The 16,897-nt window shown below is 38.2% G+C and overlaps 1 protein-coding gene across 3 annotated transcripts in view; it reads right to left on the bottom strand.

Moving 5' to 3' along the window:
- The window catches only part of GRK4 (G protein-coupled receptor kinase 4), a 41,308-nt gene extending 24,479 nt beyond the window's left edge, over positions 1-16,829 (bottom strand). For 2 of the 3 annotated variants that reach the window (XR_003253306.1, XM_026064594.1), the window contains exons 1-4: positions 16,545-16,829; positions 5,854-5,940; positions 5,044-5,156; positions 954-1,031 (exon numbers count right to left, since the gene is read on the bottom strand). Coding sequence is in view for 1 of the 3 variants with exons in the window: in XM_026064594.1 (XP_025920379.1) it covers positions 954-1,031; positions 5,044-5,156; positions 5,854-5,940; positions 16,545-16,596 (330 nt within the window). In the remaining 2 variants the exon portion in view is untranslated. Of the gene's footprint in view, positions 1-953; positions 1,032-5,043; positions 5,157-5,853; positions 5,941-16,544 lie in introns of those variants that run through there. The other variant, XM_026064595.1, reaches the window with a different exon arrangement.
- Positions 16,830-16,897: the final 68 nt, after the last annotated feature.

Raw genomic sequence — 16,897 nt, 5'->3', positions numbered from 1 at the left:
CTAGGAAATAAATTTGGCAACAATTCTACTTTCTTCTTCTTTCGATAGGCCTGCCACAACAAAAGCAAGTATCTACTTGGTCTGGCAGGAAGGCAAGGGTGGGAGGGGGGAAACACGCAGTTTGGGAAACTATTTCAAACCAGTTCAAAGAAATCTGTTTTTCACCAAAACTGCATTTTACCTTTGGTAGTCCCAAAGAAACTATCAGAGGAGATGTGACTGACTTTGAGTCTATCTACTTTTACGGCATCTGGAAGACATTCATTTGAAGTAAAGCTTTATGAATTTGACCAGAGTAAGAGAAGCTGAAGGAATATATATTCATAGAGAGTAAGTGTGTAATCATACATACACACAAAAGCTTCTATCACATGCCAAAGAACAGATTCTTAAAAATCAGTCAGGGAGATCTACTATATGCAAAAAGAGCAGATATTAATGACCTCCATGCAAAAGACAGAAACAGCATGCTGCAGAACAAAACAAAACATCAGTTGACTTTGTGAAAACCTGTAGCAACTCTATAAATTTACAGCTAACTCATCAAGGTCACATAGGAGTAAACAAAAAAGCCCAGTCTGACATTCAAGAATTCCTCATTCTCATGTCCCCAGACCACAAAACCCCGAGTTACTTTGTTAATAAGCCTTCTTTAGATGCAAAATGATGAATAAATTAAAATACTGGTCTGAAGTGAAGATATAAAAACACAGGTGAATAAGTCATCATGGTAACAGTTTCAAAAGCAGAGAGCAACCAAGGTTTTTGCTCAAGCTGAAACAGAGTTTCACAATTTTAGAAGGCAGTAAATGTTTCAGAAAGTCAAAAATGGAACTAATAAACTTTGGAAGTCCATTTAGTAAAATGGATGCAACCACTTATTCTTTAGGCCTCTAACTTATCTGACATTTACACCAAATTTGACAGAATATTTTGCAATGCAATATATTTACCCCGTTAGTGAAGTAGGTCTCTAAAACTTTCAGGCCACAGTCTATACGTTTTTCATCTGAAGATACCTCATATTCTGCCTAGTGGAATGGAATTGAAAATTAAATTACACACAGAATTATTTAGTACTGCATTCTTTAACATGATGTTAGGTAAATTTTAAACCACAAATACCAGGATGCTCCTAATAGAAGGAGAACTGAATGTTCTCATCGTTTTAAACCCATTGAAAGATTTTTAGGCTACATAATGAAAAGCAGTCTTAAAGAAAGAAAAAAGAAAAAAAAAGCACATGGAATTTAACTTTCAGAAATGTATTGAAACTAGCAATTTGACTAGTTTCAGTTACAGAAGCTATATCTTAGAGGTTCAAGTAGACATAAAATTACAGTGAAATAATATTTATGTAGTATTGTAGGGCAGAGTGATCCAGATATTTTTTTCTTTACTATAGTCTTGGTAAACCTGGCATAAAACTATGAAGTAAAGAAAAAGGTGATTATTATATTCTCATTCCTTAATTATTTATTACTACTTCCTACAAGGCCATGTTGACCAAAAATAAATGAGATCTCAAATAAACCCTACTTCATTCCTTGAGAAAATAGAAAAAAACTGAGAAGTTACAAAATTTTGTGAAGTTTTTGACTTAGTGATATATGATATTTTGATATAAAGAAAGATCACTGTGCAATAAAATATATTATGCAGATTAAGAACTGGCAGCNGGGGGGGAGGGCAGCAACAAACTGGTATTAAAAAACTCCAAGGACTGGTTACTATTAATAATTTTAAGGACTATTCTAGAAGCAGATATCAGAAATTATGACTTTTAAAGGTAACACAGAATCTGGGGGAAGGATGAACTAGAAAAGAACAATCTCAAATAGCAAGTTATTACTTTGGTAAGCTGGGCCAACTCAGTCAAAACAGTTTCATTTTGTATCTCAAAATGTACATGCATGCATCTAGAAACAAAGAATATATGGCAGACCTCCAGAATGGAGAGCTATACTATACAAAACAACATTTTGACACTTTGGGACAACAATCACCAAGAACCTCAATGGAAGGTCCTACGTGACTGATCTAGTCAGCAGAAGAGAAGTTATACAAAGAAAACCACACAGCTAAAAATGACACTTCAAGAACAAAACAAACACCCAACCCTGGAAATACAGAATTCCTAAACTTCATTTCTGTGATCAATCGACTAACCCACACTATCTCACTACTAAATCATCCACACCTCCTTCTGCTGAAATATTATGGTTTCAGCCACTTCAAAACAGTACTCAAACCCATCAACAATTACAGACTATTGGTCTTGCTGCTTTAATTCCACAGCAGTCAGTCCAATGGTAAGGGATTCTTCTGCACCTTTCATGCAACCTCAGCAGGTCAGAGGAGTTAATCAACCACAGCAATGCCCTTATCTTTAACATTTTCAATTACACCAAAGCAATCACTAACTTAACARTTAGGCGTTCTGTCTTAAGCAGATATTGCAATTTAAAAGGAAGTTTAAGAGACAGTCTTGTCAACTAATTTTTATTACTCACAAAGTTTGAGAGAGAAGTTTGAGTTGCCACCCATTCCCTCTCATACTYGAGTAACCTTCTCCCCAGCTACTGAAATGAGTCACTAGATGATTGGATTAAATTAACTCTTTCCTTTAATTTCCATCCCTTGTATTCAATTATTTCACAACTCTTCTTTCTGTAATGCCACAAGTTGACTACAGACTGCAAGGCCACACTCAAGAATTAAAGCTTATCAGTCTCAGTACTCAAAATATGAAGACAACGTAGCATTATACTGCCTTGTGTTTGTCATTTTGGCCKCCTGAAATAATCATGCTTCACACAGGTGAACCAGAAAACTCTGTAAATTAAGACACCAGGCTCTTAAGACTCCCTATAGTCATTTTATACCAGAAAGTTTATTCACAAAAACGTTAAGTCTAAAATTAATTTAAAAAAGAAAAAAAATCTGACACAAATAACCAAAGATAAAAAGAAACCCACAGCCTTCCCCTTTACATTAATGTCATGAATGGCCCCTCACAAACAAAAAAACCCCAAAACCTTGAACAAGTTTGCTGAAGAGAAAAAGAGAAGAGAAGCAGGCTAACTCAGGAATCATCTGTAAGAGATGCTAGGTATTATAACTCACTTCCCCGAGCAAGGGAGCATGCTAGCCTACAGATCATGAGAGTCACAGATTAGGGGTTATCTTAGCTCTTAAGAGACTTCTTGTTTCCGTGATTTCCAAGGGTACTTTCTCATCACAATTTTAAAAAAATGGAAGATTAAAAAAAAAGTAAATTGTGAAATTGTCCCTTAGATCAAATATCACAACTATGAAAAATTTTGTTAAATTTACGCTAGTGTTGCAAACCACGTAATGTTATAGGCTGCATATTTCAAAACAATTCAAAATATTCAGTTAACATAAAACAGTTAATTCTTAACTAGAGACAATTTCATCTGAAAAAGGACATCTGCACAGCAGAAAGACCCATGCCTTACAGTTATGCCTAAGATTTTTCCCCTTTCTACTAAGATTCTGCTTTGCCTTATCTAAGCTTTTAAGGATTAAAAGTGTGTACAGAAGTTGTGACCATTCAGGGTACATCCAGATTTGTCAGCGGTCTCCCCACCGTGTGCTGCTCAAAGCCGCGGGTGTACATTCAACTCAAGATATTAAGCTCCACTATTTGGATTTCCATTAAATCYATTCTGTGTCTCCAACTGGCCTCTGGAATTTGGTGGTAGAAACAGCTCCTGAGAGTCAAAAAGTATGTCTTGACTGAAAAGGCACCTGGAGAGTAGGCCTAACTGCACAAAGATTCATTGACCATGGAAAACAGCAGCTTGCGGCTGTTAAGAGTCTCTTTTATTCTGGGCGGTGATGAACCTCTGAAGACAAGACACGTATTCCAACAAAGTAAAAATGTTGTTCTTGATTCCAAAAATGAAAAAAAAAAAAGCTTCCAAAAAGTAAAACAACACACAAGCAAAAGGCAACTCTGTGGTTTATTTCACACTGAAAATTCCTTTTTACCTGATCCAACGTCTCCGTTTACACTCTTGCAGGGGGAAGGGAGCTATGGTGAAGGGGAGGGGCACAGCAATGATCCAGTTGACATCCTTACACCCTGCACCTTTCAGGGCCATCTTACATTCGGAGGCTTTATGTAAGTAGGTAAGCAGAAGTACTACCCTACTTACATTCTCTAATCATTTGTCCCTTGCTTATAAATAAGAACAAAAATGAGTGGGATAAAGAAAAATGTTCTTTGGGCAGTAATCTCAGCCTAAAACTACATCTTAGTGCTCCTTCATCAACTATGAGGGAAAAGGACAGAGGAAAAAGCTCTGAGCTGTCATTCTCTCAAGCAAGGAAAAATTTCACCAGACTGCCTCATCTGCCTCCTCTTCTCACTGCTTTCCCCTTCCCCATAAGGATTTTGCCTTGGGATTTTTACGAAATACAGCTGTGGGCATGCTTCTTCCCCTGTCCCCCCCCCCCCCTTTCTTTTTTTTTAAAAGGCTGAGATACCAAGATGTAAACGTATCAAGACAAACACTTCCTTTTCCCTTGTTCTCTGGAATCTGGTTTCTCTCCTTCCCCAGGAGGTTCTTTAAATTTCCATCTCCATTGTATTTTTTTTAATTAGCACACTCTGCCTAGCCTAGGGCTTCCTTGCAAGTTGCAACATTTTCAAGTCTGTGTTCACATCATAAGTAATGCTCATTGCACCCACATCTTATTAGGCTCAAAGTCAAACACGGCATGGTCTTTCCAAAATTCTTTCTCTCATTCCCATCATGATCATTTTTGCAGTTCTCACCACACCAAGATGGCACAGATTTTATAGTAAACACTAAACATATTCCTTTAATTAACAGAGTCAGAGTTTGTTGACACTCATGAAAAGTTACAGCTTTACAGTTGGCAAAGAGTCAATTACACTATATTTTCATGTACCTTTTCATGCACAAATGTGCTTAGAAAAAGTTAGCATTTTATAAACTTCAGAAGAAACTATTGCCTACTGATATCCATCCCTGATTTCTCACTGCTTACCACTGCATCCAGGAATTCAATGCACCTTTTCAAGTCTGGTCTGGAATCACAGAACTGCCTGAAGAGAAGTCTTCCTATAGGCTGTTTGTCACAAAGCTGGTTATAGTCTCTTTCTGAGCAAAAGATGAGAAGAAATAAATACCTTTATTATAAGCCAATGTGGACCTTACTCCCATTTGAGAGTGGGTCAGAAAACATCAGCTAGAACATCAAGACTACATAGTAACATATTTAATAACAACATCAAAGATGGCTGCAGTGATCACAAAGAATAGTGAAAGACTTTCTTCCAACCACGTTTGTTTCTTATATCCTATTGCACTTATTAAAGAAAAAGTTTTTTTGAATATTTATGTTCCAAGTGGTGGGGGAAGAAAGGGGGTAGGAGGAAAGGGAGGAAGAAAAATCAGGAAGGCTATGAAATAGCAATCCCAAGGCAAACAAGATTGTTGTGGAAAGAAGGATTATAGAATAAGAATAGAAAAAATAGAAAAAGTTAAAAATTATTAAAAGAAATAATGGAAAAAAAGTGAAATATAGTTCTCTCACTGAAGTTACAACATGATTCCTTTTTCTAATTCATGGCTTTGTGAATTTTTCTTTTAGGATTAGTTTAACACATAAGGAGCTGCAGTGCAGCTTTTACCCTCTCATAAACTTATCTACTCATAAATTCTTCATTACATTAAAGGTTTAATAGCTTTTTTGTTAATTAGCATTGAGAAGCAAGAAAGAAGCCTTTTAGTTAACACCACCAAACTCTCCCCCTTCCTTCCCAAAAATCAGATGGGTTATTTACAGGACACCTACCGATTGAATGTCTAATACCCTCACAATAACTAACAGGTGGCAACTTCAGCATCTCTTTCCATTTTTTACTACGTCCACTCCGTTTACCTAGAAGGAAAATAAGAGTAATGTAAAATACAATACTATGCCAGTATATATTCTGAACAGTGTAAAATTAGGTCACTTCTGCACAAATCTGTCAGACTGCTTATCCTGCTTACAAAGAAATCTATCTACGAGGACATCTGAACCAGTAACAAAACTGATAAAGAAGAATTTTCATATGAAACACTAAAAAATGCTGAAAGTCTTTTGCAACACAAATATTTTGCATTTTAGCTGTTTACACAAATATCTAGGTATTCTGCAAATTATGTATAAAACTGGAACATCAACAATATGAGACACCAAAAAAGAGAGTTTTATCTCAACCACGGTCAAGAACAGAAGGCATTGAAGTTGAACAAYAAAATACATAGAACGAAGTTTTTTAATGCATTTTTGAGTAATCAAGTTTTTTTTTTTTTAAAGGCAGTAGTAGTAATGACAGTAGATCCCCACTGATGAATGAGCGGGCATTACACAAATATGTACCATTTATTCTAGACTGCACAAGGCATACATAATATCAGACAGAATTTAACTGTTGTAGAATCTAGATCTTTCTACTGCTTAAGATTTCACAGCACTAGTACTAAACTTATTAAAAGAAACTACTACAGTATTTTCCCCATTGTTTCTCTCAAAAATATATTTGTGCTCCATTTTCTATGTTAAAATTAGAATTTTAGAACATTTACTTAGACCTGAAGAAGCCAATTCTCTTAGCAGAGGACATGCATACTTATCAGAAGAGAGAGAGATACAGGACCGCATTCTTTTTTTTTTTTTTTTTTTTAACTGCAAAACATTTCAGGGGAAGAGTAATTTTCATGCCGCAAAATATTTTAAAAGATGATTTTACTACATGATAAGGCCAGATGTGTTTCCACATGATAGAACAGTAGCAAAGGTGCACAGATACTTTCTAACCGTAGCCCAGCACTACATACTGCTAACCACAACGGGAGAGAAAGGAAGGGAGTTACCCTAAGTAACCTGAATAGAAACTAAGCAGCAGAATTAAATCGTTAGGGGGAAAGGAACTAACAGTGTCAGAATAACAAAACATATATATTATCTCTTCACTCAAATACACRGTTTCTTTAAGAGTACCACCGCTGTCAAAGCACTTCCAGCTGAGTGTCCCTTAGCTCATATGAAAATTTACATGATCTCTTCTAACAGGAACATTGACGTCTTACTGTGCTGCTGCGAAAAACACTCTCAGCTCCAGTATGACTAGAAAAGTAAACAAGTGAGGAATACAAAACCTTGAAACACTGGCTTGCAGATTCTTTGAACTAACACCTACTCTCTGAAAAAGTTCTGCTGCACGCTTCCTTCCTAATGCTGCTCGGTAAGTCATTCACCTTCCAAAGCATTTCAGAATACTGATACTTTAAATTTACTTCCTCCCTTATGTAGTCTCAAAATTAATCATGAAGTCATAATATTACCAGCATCATTAAAAACAGCTCCTCCTAGTTTAACAAAACGTTTTGATGCTCTGGTTAAAAACAAACAAAAAAAAGTTGAACATATCCTCGCTCTGTGTTTGAGTTTTCAGAGACGCACTTCCAACAGAACTGAACACAAGCAAAAAAAAAAAAAAAGAAAAGAAAAGGAACACTTTACATACATAACCTGGAAACATATTTTAAACAGAAAAGGACTGGATATAGATTGTTACATGATTAAGAAAAACACTGGACAGAAGCCTCCACTTTTTTTTTTCTCCCCTAAATTGTGCAACTGAAAAATCATGCTAAGCTGCAAGGACCGCAGAAGGTACATTTCGTTGTTAGAAACTGCTCATAAAAGACTCATTTCTGCATGACACAGTACAATGAATACTGACCAAAAATGATAAACTAACCCAAATTCATATCACTTTTTTTTTTGGAAGAAATAAAACTGAACTGTGACATAGGCTCTATGTCATCTTCTGAAGCACAGTCAAAGAATGAAATACCACAAAGAGGATCAGTGGTGCTTTATACTTTAACTCCAATTCAAGAAAGTTTGCTGTATTTTGACCCAAATATTTCACAAGTTACTTATTACATCACCATTATAAACTTAATTTTACAAAAGAGATTTTTCACATACCATAACACAGTTGAATTCACAATCTTATAGAAATTCAATAAAGACTACATAATTTATTAGTGATACACAAGAATCAAGTGCTTTATGAGAATCAATAAATCACCATGCTTTCTCTTTTCTCCAAATTGACTGTTCTTAGATTTACAGTGAAAACACAGAAAAAGTCCATTTATCCCAGTAATGTAAAGAGAATGTACGACCACTTCATTTACAGATAAATTTGCTGTTTCTGGTAAAAGTTACTGAGGAGTACAATTTGTTTCTCAAATTATTCCCTAATTGCAAAATCCTTTTCCATTTCTGAGGTAGTTCAAAACAAGTAACAAATCAAATTATAATAACTGTGGTTTGTAAGAGTGTCTTAATATTGATTTCAGAGCTTCTGCTCTGGATCTCATTGTAAAACACTTCAGATAAAATTCTTCCAGAGAGACCAATAGCTCGCTTTCCAACACAGCGGCAACAAAGCCATTAGGTTAGTCTGCTTTAAGGTTGTACTATGTGTTTCAGATTAATTACCACTTTTGCCTCTTGCAGATGTAATTGGCTAGAACAAGGTCCAATTTGAAGCGACTCATCTTTTACAAAGAGAAGGGTGGATGCAGCTACACACCATTATGATGAGGGAACACTGCAATTACATTTTCAAGTACATAGGAGAATGTTACCTTCTTCTCTTACCCAAATTACGCCTTAGAGGCATTTACCTCTTGACATGTTTTTTCTTAAAAATTCAGTTAGATCATTGCATTGGGGTATGGTATGCAAAAGCTTAAATACTTCAATTTTTCATCTTTAAGCTTAAGAGCAGTGTTTGAACAACTTATGTAAGACAAAAAACAGATTTAGACAGCTAAGAATATTTTTCAAAGCATCATGTGGACTTCCCACAACTACAGTCATCTTCCTTATGAGCAGTATTTATAACATACTTTCATATCACTGAGCACAATGTTCACTGAACATTATCACTCAGTCTTCCCTGAGATAGGTAGAGATAGAAAAACCAGATTCTGTCCTACGCAATGAAAGTCATTTCATTGAAAGTATCTTGCTCTCTTTTGCTAATGAACGTACACAGACTGTATATGCTAAGATTCAGTGCATATAAACTGCCACTGAAATGCTGCCACTGAGGTGCTCGGGGACCTCCATGCTTCAGCTTTCCTGCCTGTAAACTGCGAGTAACACAGCATCTCTCTTCGTGCTTGAGAAGCACACAGCTACACAGCACTAGGAGCGTACGATTGCTACATCATTCTTGCAAAACTGCTTCCACAAACCAGACTGTCAGATACCAGCTGAGAAATTCACACTAGACCCCACCCAGCGGAGCTCTGAAAGCACTCAACCACATCAAGAAGAGGACCCACAGCATGCCTTTAACTGTATAATCAATCAAGAGGTTCAATGAAAAACGGAGAAAAATTGACACAGAAGCACTCCATCCTCTGCACTCAGATTTGCAAGAATAATCCAAGTACCTACACTGTCTTATAACACATCTGTCCTCATACATCTGAGCAAGTTGCAAATGAGCTTCCTATAGAATTTTAAACATACATGAGTTAAAATCTCCTCCTTCTACTCACAGCCACACTTCCCTTCAAACCATTCATGATAAGGATTAGAACCTGCTGAACTATGGCTTCATGCTACAAAAATATTTGTAAACGCTCTCCACTGAGTAACAAGCTTTCACAGTATGCCTTTACTGCGCAAGATGCACCTTCAAGACACAACATGCTACAGAATTAATACCTCAGGTCCTCTAATCAGAAAGGCAACAACGCAGTGCTCACTTCAGGCTAGAAGACAAGTTCACACATAACAYCACTGCAGGAAGGCTGTCTTGCTTCCAACCCCAGACATAGCTTATATGGTGCTGCTTTTGGGGTCTTTCCACTCTTCTCCATTGCCCAGGTCAGATGCATTTTTTCACACCTCAGTTCCTCGAAAAGCATGCATAATCACAGCTTAACAGTTAGGTTTAACAAAGTCACATCTCTTTTTAAGTATTACATGGAACAACCTTTCTCCAGAAGTTTGATACGTATAGCTGGCTGGCTCTCAGCAAATCTACCAGAAGCACCTAGCTGAAAGTTCAGGTTTCAGTGTGAGGTTGGCACCTAACTCTTCAGCGTTATAAAGGCCAAGGCACTTCTGAACACAACAGAAGCAAAAATACAAGTAGTTCAGTAAGTAAACCAATAAAACTAGGATAGCTATAGAGTTTTATGGTATTTTTAAGATAATATTCCTTATACTCCTCAAGTGYCTAAAGTAAGACTTAAGCAGAGTAATGCTCGAGTGCTCTTGGCTCATCTGACTGTTACAGCAGTAGTACTGTAAGCAGTACTAAACACCCCACATATTTATGTGCACATTTGGGCAGCTTGTTTATATGCACAACCATTTAGTGTTTCCACAACTATAACCACTTGAACAACTGGTTCTTCACATCAGCTCTATATACAATTCAAGTAATCCTGTGCACATTTCAGGATGCTAGTGCAAACATGCTGCAGCTTCTGCATTTCTTCAGAAATTAGGTATGAAAATTTTGTTTCAACTCAAGTAAATGCAACTAATCTGAACCAGAATTTATTGTTGAAGTCTTGCAGTCAAACAATATAACATGTGTAGGCATTTTATTTTGATATGGCCATAATCACAACTTAATGAACATGGTCTACTAGAACAAAACTGCAAGAAAACTCCAATTTTACAACTAATTCTTTGATGAGTAAGGGTTGTTTTGTCACGATGGTATGCACTGACCTCAGGACTGCGGCAGCTAGAAAAGAAGTAAAGTTCCTTTAAATAGATTGTGAAACCTCTAGTTACAATTGCCACATTTGAGGTAACCAAAGCAGCAATGTGTATCAATAAGTAGACTTCTCATGCTGTGTTTATTTAGTAAACGTAATTATTTRGATTCCAGCATGCCCACATGCATTCTCATTACAGTTTGTTAAATAAAGGACAAAAAGCAGACATTGTGCATAATTCTGTACAAACACAGGAAGACACGTTTCCTGCCACAATGAGTTTACATTAATTTAAAACACAATGCAATAAGAGAGTGCAAAGAACATAGGCAAATAAGGGAAGAATAGACAAAAATAACAGCAATTGCAAGAACTCATGGCACTCATACACAATAAAATTCATATTTGCTGCTGCTGAAAGGACTTTGAAGACTATAAGTCTGGGTATGAGTGTGCCTTGGTGTCACACTTGTCCAGAAATAATTAAAGATTTCAGTTTAATTCGATAGTCAAACTGCAGTATTCTGAGCAATCGCCTTAGAATTCTCTTTTGAGTTACAAATACATATAGAATATCTGCCCATGTATCACCACCAATATTATTTTGAATTATTACCTTATGTTGCAAGTAAAAGTAGGATTTATTTCTCTTGAAGAATTATTCCAGTTGTTTTTAAAACACAGACAGATAAAACATACAATCTGGGAGGTCTGGTTATTTTCTGGGAGAAGTGCTAAACCAATCCAGTTTCAGTCCTCAGACAAGCACATTTGTATACAAGCACCTTTGTATACAAGCAGCGACATTTCAGGATTGGCTTAAAGCAGACAAGGATAACACACTTGTTACTGAAAGGTTCCCACTAACTCCATCCCTGGGTTGCACCTAACAACTATCAAATCAGCAGGAGCTTCCTGATCCATCTGAAAACAAATTTTGAAAAAACAAACAAACAAAACCACTCTAAGTTGTTTCCAGTTGAATCTATGAATCAATCGGATCAATTATGCAGCTATGAGCTAGAGTCAATACAAGTAAGAGCTTGAAGGAACCCCCGGCTTTTGACAGAGCCTTGATCTTAATTCAGCTTAAGTCAATTCTGATATACATATTATATTCCTAACAGTAGACCCAATTCTCATTTACAAACTGCTCATGCCAGAGCAGTATAAATAAAATTTAAAGCAGATGCAAATGGACCAGGTATGTTTAAAATGTACTCTTGGCATAGCTCCTCAACAGGGGTAAACGGCTATYGTCTTCAAAGGAACTACAGATCTATCCTTGGAAGCATTTTTGGAGCCTGTTACTTTAGGCAATGAAAAAAAAAGAAGGCTCTTAAGCAATTAAAATATACACTGACAAATTTCTTTCCTTCAAAACATCACAGACTATGTGTGGGATGCTGAAATAAATTTGGGGATTACATATACTCAAAGGATTTATTGGAAGCAATTGAAATTACTATGAAAAATAGACGCTACCAATATAGAGAAAAGTATATATAAAATAAAAGGTATTTTTCTGAACTTTTAGATTTCTTTCAGAATATCCTAGTTTATATTTGTCATTTGTTCCCATTTATAGGATAAATCCTTCAATTTATTTCAAGAGACACTAATTTCAAAGAGATTTCTGCTAGGGAAAAATGTGTTAATTCCTCTGCTCTTATACAAAAACAGAAGTTATAGCACTATACATTATTCTTTTACACATAAAAAGCCCTATACATGAAAATCTGAGTAAAGAGATGATGAAATTGCAAGCTTTTATATCATCTATCTCACAGTTCAGTTCTTACACCACTATAACTTAACACTTTTACAGCTTTTCTATCTCAGTTGGTACGCCATCGTGCTCATAACGAGATCAACTTCCAGTTTGCTTTAGATACAATCTCCTGTTTTTCTACTCAGCTATTTGCGCTGTTCCACCATAGGGTTCAGGTTAAGAAATTCTCTCTTTTTGTTAAGAAAAGGCATCAATCAATAAAACCTTCTGTTAGCTATTCTTTCTCACATACAGATTTCCCTTTAAAGAGATAGGTATGCACAAGAGGAAGAGAGCTAGATTGGCATGGAGAGCCACATATCCCAGCAAACTAGGAATGGGGATCCCAGAATACTTTGCACAACTTTCACCTAAAGGCAAATCCCCCCAGAGGACAGGTTAGCAAGGTTAGACCTCAGCAGGAGCAGGTCAACTGGAAAAAGTGGAGGAGGAAAGAGAAACTCCCACAAAGCTCCTAACTCCTCTATCTTTGGTCCATAAAGCATAACAGGGTATTCTGTGTTACCACAATATTTTATAATAGTAGGTACCTACAAGAGTCACATAGCATGAGCCATCATGAACACCCACACACGAAGAGCTGGCATTTGATTATTTACAAAGTGATATTAAAAGAAGATAAGTAATACTCATAGCTTTCCTTCTTCACACAAACAAGTGCTGTAGTTGCTACGGAGATATTACAAGTCATTATTGGAAAGAGACAGGCTTCTATTAAAAAAGCCTGGTCTATGGAAAGGTTTGAAAAAATCCTCTTGGAGAATAGCTGCATAAAACAAAACTGAAAGTTTCAAGGCTGTGGGAGGCAAGGGTTTGCTAGTCTGATTTTTCAGACCAATTCAAACTGTTATAAACCAGTGTTGTCATCATGCAAACTGAATTAGAAGATTCAAGACAGATTATACATAGATCTGTAGCTGCATTTTTCAAAATAAGGGCCAAAAGCACCACAGAAGCACGACTAGCAAAGGACGAATTTTTGAGTTTACATCGTCCTGCCAAAGCTATTACCTGTTGGCTAAGGTACTTGCACAGGCAATGGGGTTTTGAACCCTCGTTGAAAGAAGACTTCAAGTCTCTAATGAAAGGAATTAATGACAAGATTATCAGTTCAAAGGTAGACAGCAGAATCGCTTTTTATTCACATTCCATAGCAGGAGAAAGAAATAGAAAAAAAAGCTGCATTTTGTCTAAGCAAACTAGTGAGGACCTGACTAATTACTTAGATTAAACTTACTTTCTAGATATCAAATCAGATTTATACAGTAGATATGCACCTAGCTGCTCAAGCTACACTAATTCTGCCTACCTACAAATGCAAAACCCAAACGGTATTCACATCCAAAAGTAATACAATCAACAGAAGAGGGTGCCTAAAATTAGAGGAAACTGCTGGGTACGAGTTTGGGCTAATAATTTGAATTTTAGGTCTGTTGTATATGCTCAAGTTTCATTTGTTTCAATCTGGTCTTATATACCAGGAATTTCTCAATTCTAATTACACCTCTGCCGTACACTTTCTCCAGATGAGAGCAAGTATGCAACATCTTTAATTTAGTTTCTATGTTTGTAAAAAGAAGATAACATATCTCTAAGGTTAAAAGAGTTAGTGTTGATAAGATCCTTTCAAGAGTATGATTTTTTCCTACTCTCACCTCCATCATGAAGGTTAGACTGAGACCCATGCAAACCATAATTAAGATTACATTAATTTGTCTTTCAACACACCCCTGAAAACTATAAAACAAGAGCACAGTAGTTTCTGTTTTATTACTTTTGCTTGTAAAACTTAAATATTTATACAAGTAAATCCTTTCTCTTATTCAGTCTTCAACACACAGAGAAATTAGAAAAGGTATTACCGACTTGGCTTGAGCTTATATGTGGGGAAGAAAAAAGTCACTGAGCTAAGCTCTTTGATATTAGTTTAGGATCTCATCTTTTTCATAAGAAACAGTAATTCTGCACTTTTTCAGTCTCTCGCACCTCTCCATACTCTGTACAGTGAGATAAGAGAAAGGTGAGAAGGAAAAAGACACTTGAAAGACTGTTTTTCTGTTCCAGTTTTGAGGTCCTTTTAGCCAACAGCATATTTTAGTAAAATAACTACATCCTAAGAAGTATTTGTGCCAATTCCATTCTCTTAGAGCCTACTAGACACATAAGAATAGAGGTGGGACAGGGATTTTAAGAAAAGGCCCTGACAGAAGGGGTGAACCAGATATTCCCAGACCAGCCAGAGTATGCAACAGACAGAAAAGCCTTTCATTTCAGGGAGCATTTTGAAAAATGTGATATACTGAATACCCCAAGTACAGGGACTCAGACACCCTGAAAAGTTAAAAGACCAGTTGACCAATGAAGTTTCAAAGCCAGAAATCACTTTTTTTTTTGTGCAAGATCAAAAAAGAGCCCAGGCCAACAAAAGGTCCAAAAGAATAACAGCTTATTGCCATGACTTCTATAAATTTCTCATCAGGTAGAACTGATCATATTCACATCAGATGCTGTTAGACTTTTGTTTAGTTCATTAAAATATCTTGTTTGGTCAGTCCTACCACTATAATTTATTTTAAATATAGTGAAACCTTAACTAAAGGGGCAAACTGACATTAAGCAGCCACTTAAAAGCCTTTCCAGATTACCACTGCACTCTTTGCGGTGAGGATTTGGGCATAGTAAAGTTTTGAGCCAGACTCCACTTTCCCTGCATTTCTCAGATCACTTCARTGCAAACTCCAAATCCAGGCTGCACCACCACAGACATGTACTGCCAGTGAAACCAGCCAAAACTTGTCCTCTAGTTTGAGGTGGTCTTTTCAGCTAAGGTTGGGAAATGGCCCAAAACTGCGATCACTGTTCTGCTTTTTAAACCCCACTTCAAAGTCAAAAAGCTGATTTTCCTCTCTTGCTGCTTAAGGCAAATTTAACTGGATACACAAATGGCGTAAGTGCCAAACCCATTTAGAGTTGGAGGAACTTGCAAAACATACACAGGCAGATTCTGTTGTTCTTACTCACTTTAAATAGCTCCAACTAAACTAGTGGGACTTCTCAACACAATTAAGAAAAGCAGGATCCAATCCAAAAAGAGAAAATACACACATTTTGCAGTTGAAAAACAGAATCTACACTGGGTACAGCAATAATCTGGAGAGGCTTTCAAGTGATCATTTAATAGACAGTTATATAAGTCAAAAAGCAGTAGTACAGTCTTATTTCAGAACGTGTTTCTAACAGTGATCGTGCTTCAGATTAAGTTTCGGATCTATTCAAAAGTGTTTGCTAACCGGGGGAGGAATCTCCAACTCAAGATGCTGGTGAATCAGTCAACATTAACCTAATGGAAAAGAGCACCCTTAGCATTAGGTTAATGCGAAACACTCAATTGCAAAACGCTGGTGGCGTTCACCAGCTTTTTTTTTTTTTTTTTTTTTTCCTCAAACGCAGGCAGGAATTTTGGCAAGACAGAGTGCAAGTTTCTTTCAGAGAAGATTTAGGTCCCTTCTTCCTGCTAGCCTCTCTTGGTTACATATAGATAGATATACGTATATAAAAAAAATCCGAGCACTAAAGATGAACGATCTCCTTAAAACATCCGGAAAAAACCCTCATTTGAATCAAGAGCCTGCAGGGGGGAGGAGGGACGGGCTGTCCTCGGAGGCCACCGGCCAGCGACAGCAGCTTCGCGGCACGGCGCGGCGGGAGCGGGGCAGGTGCGGCGGGGCAGAGCCGGCGCCCGCCCCGGCGGAGCCCCCGGGAAGCGGCCGCGGCGCCGCCGGACCCTCTCCCCTGCCTCCGCACCCTCCCCCGCCGCCACTTCCTCTCGCCCTCCTCGCCGCCCCCTCGCCCCTCACCTCGGGGCCAGTCCTCCCGCCCGGCCCGGCCCGGCCCCTCCCGCCTCGCCTCGCCTCGCCGCCCGCCCCGCCGCCTCTCACCCTCGCGGGCTTTCAGCAGCACCGTGTTGGCCACGATGTTCTCGATTTCCATGGCGGGGGGCTCCGTCCCCTCAGGGCAGCCGGCGCCGAGGCCGCCGCGGGGCTGCTCCCACTGCCTCCTTCGCCCCCTCCTCAGGCCCCGCCACCGCCGAGGCTCCGCTCATCCGGCCCCGCAGGACCTCAGCGCCGCGCTCGCCTCTTCCCCATCACCCGCTGCTCGCCCCGGCACCGGCCTCCCCCTCCCCGAGGGCGGAGGCAAGCAGCAGGCAGCGACCGCCCACCCCGGCCATGGCTCGACCGCCCTCCTCCGCCCACCGCAGCCGGCTCCGCCTCTGCGCGCCTGTCCCGCCCCC

The sequence above is a fragment of the Apteryx rowi genome, unplaced genomic scaffold (genome assembly GCF_003343035.1).
Source record: "Apteryx rowi isolate R43461 unplaced genomic scaffold, aptRow1 scaffold_22, whole genome shotgun sequence".
Taxonomy (NCBI): domain Eukaryota; kingdom Metazoa; phylum Chordata; class Aves; order Apterygiformes; family Apterygidae; genus Apteryx; species Apteryx rowi.
The sequence above is the reverse complement of the archived record's forward strand: the minus strand, read 5'-3'. Positions and strand labels throughout refer to the sequence as shown.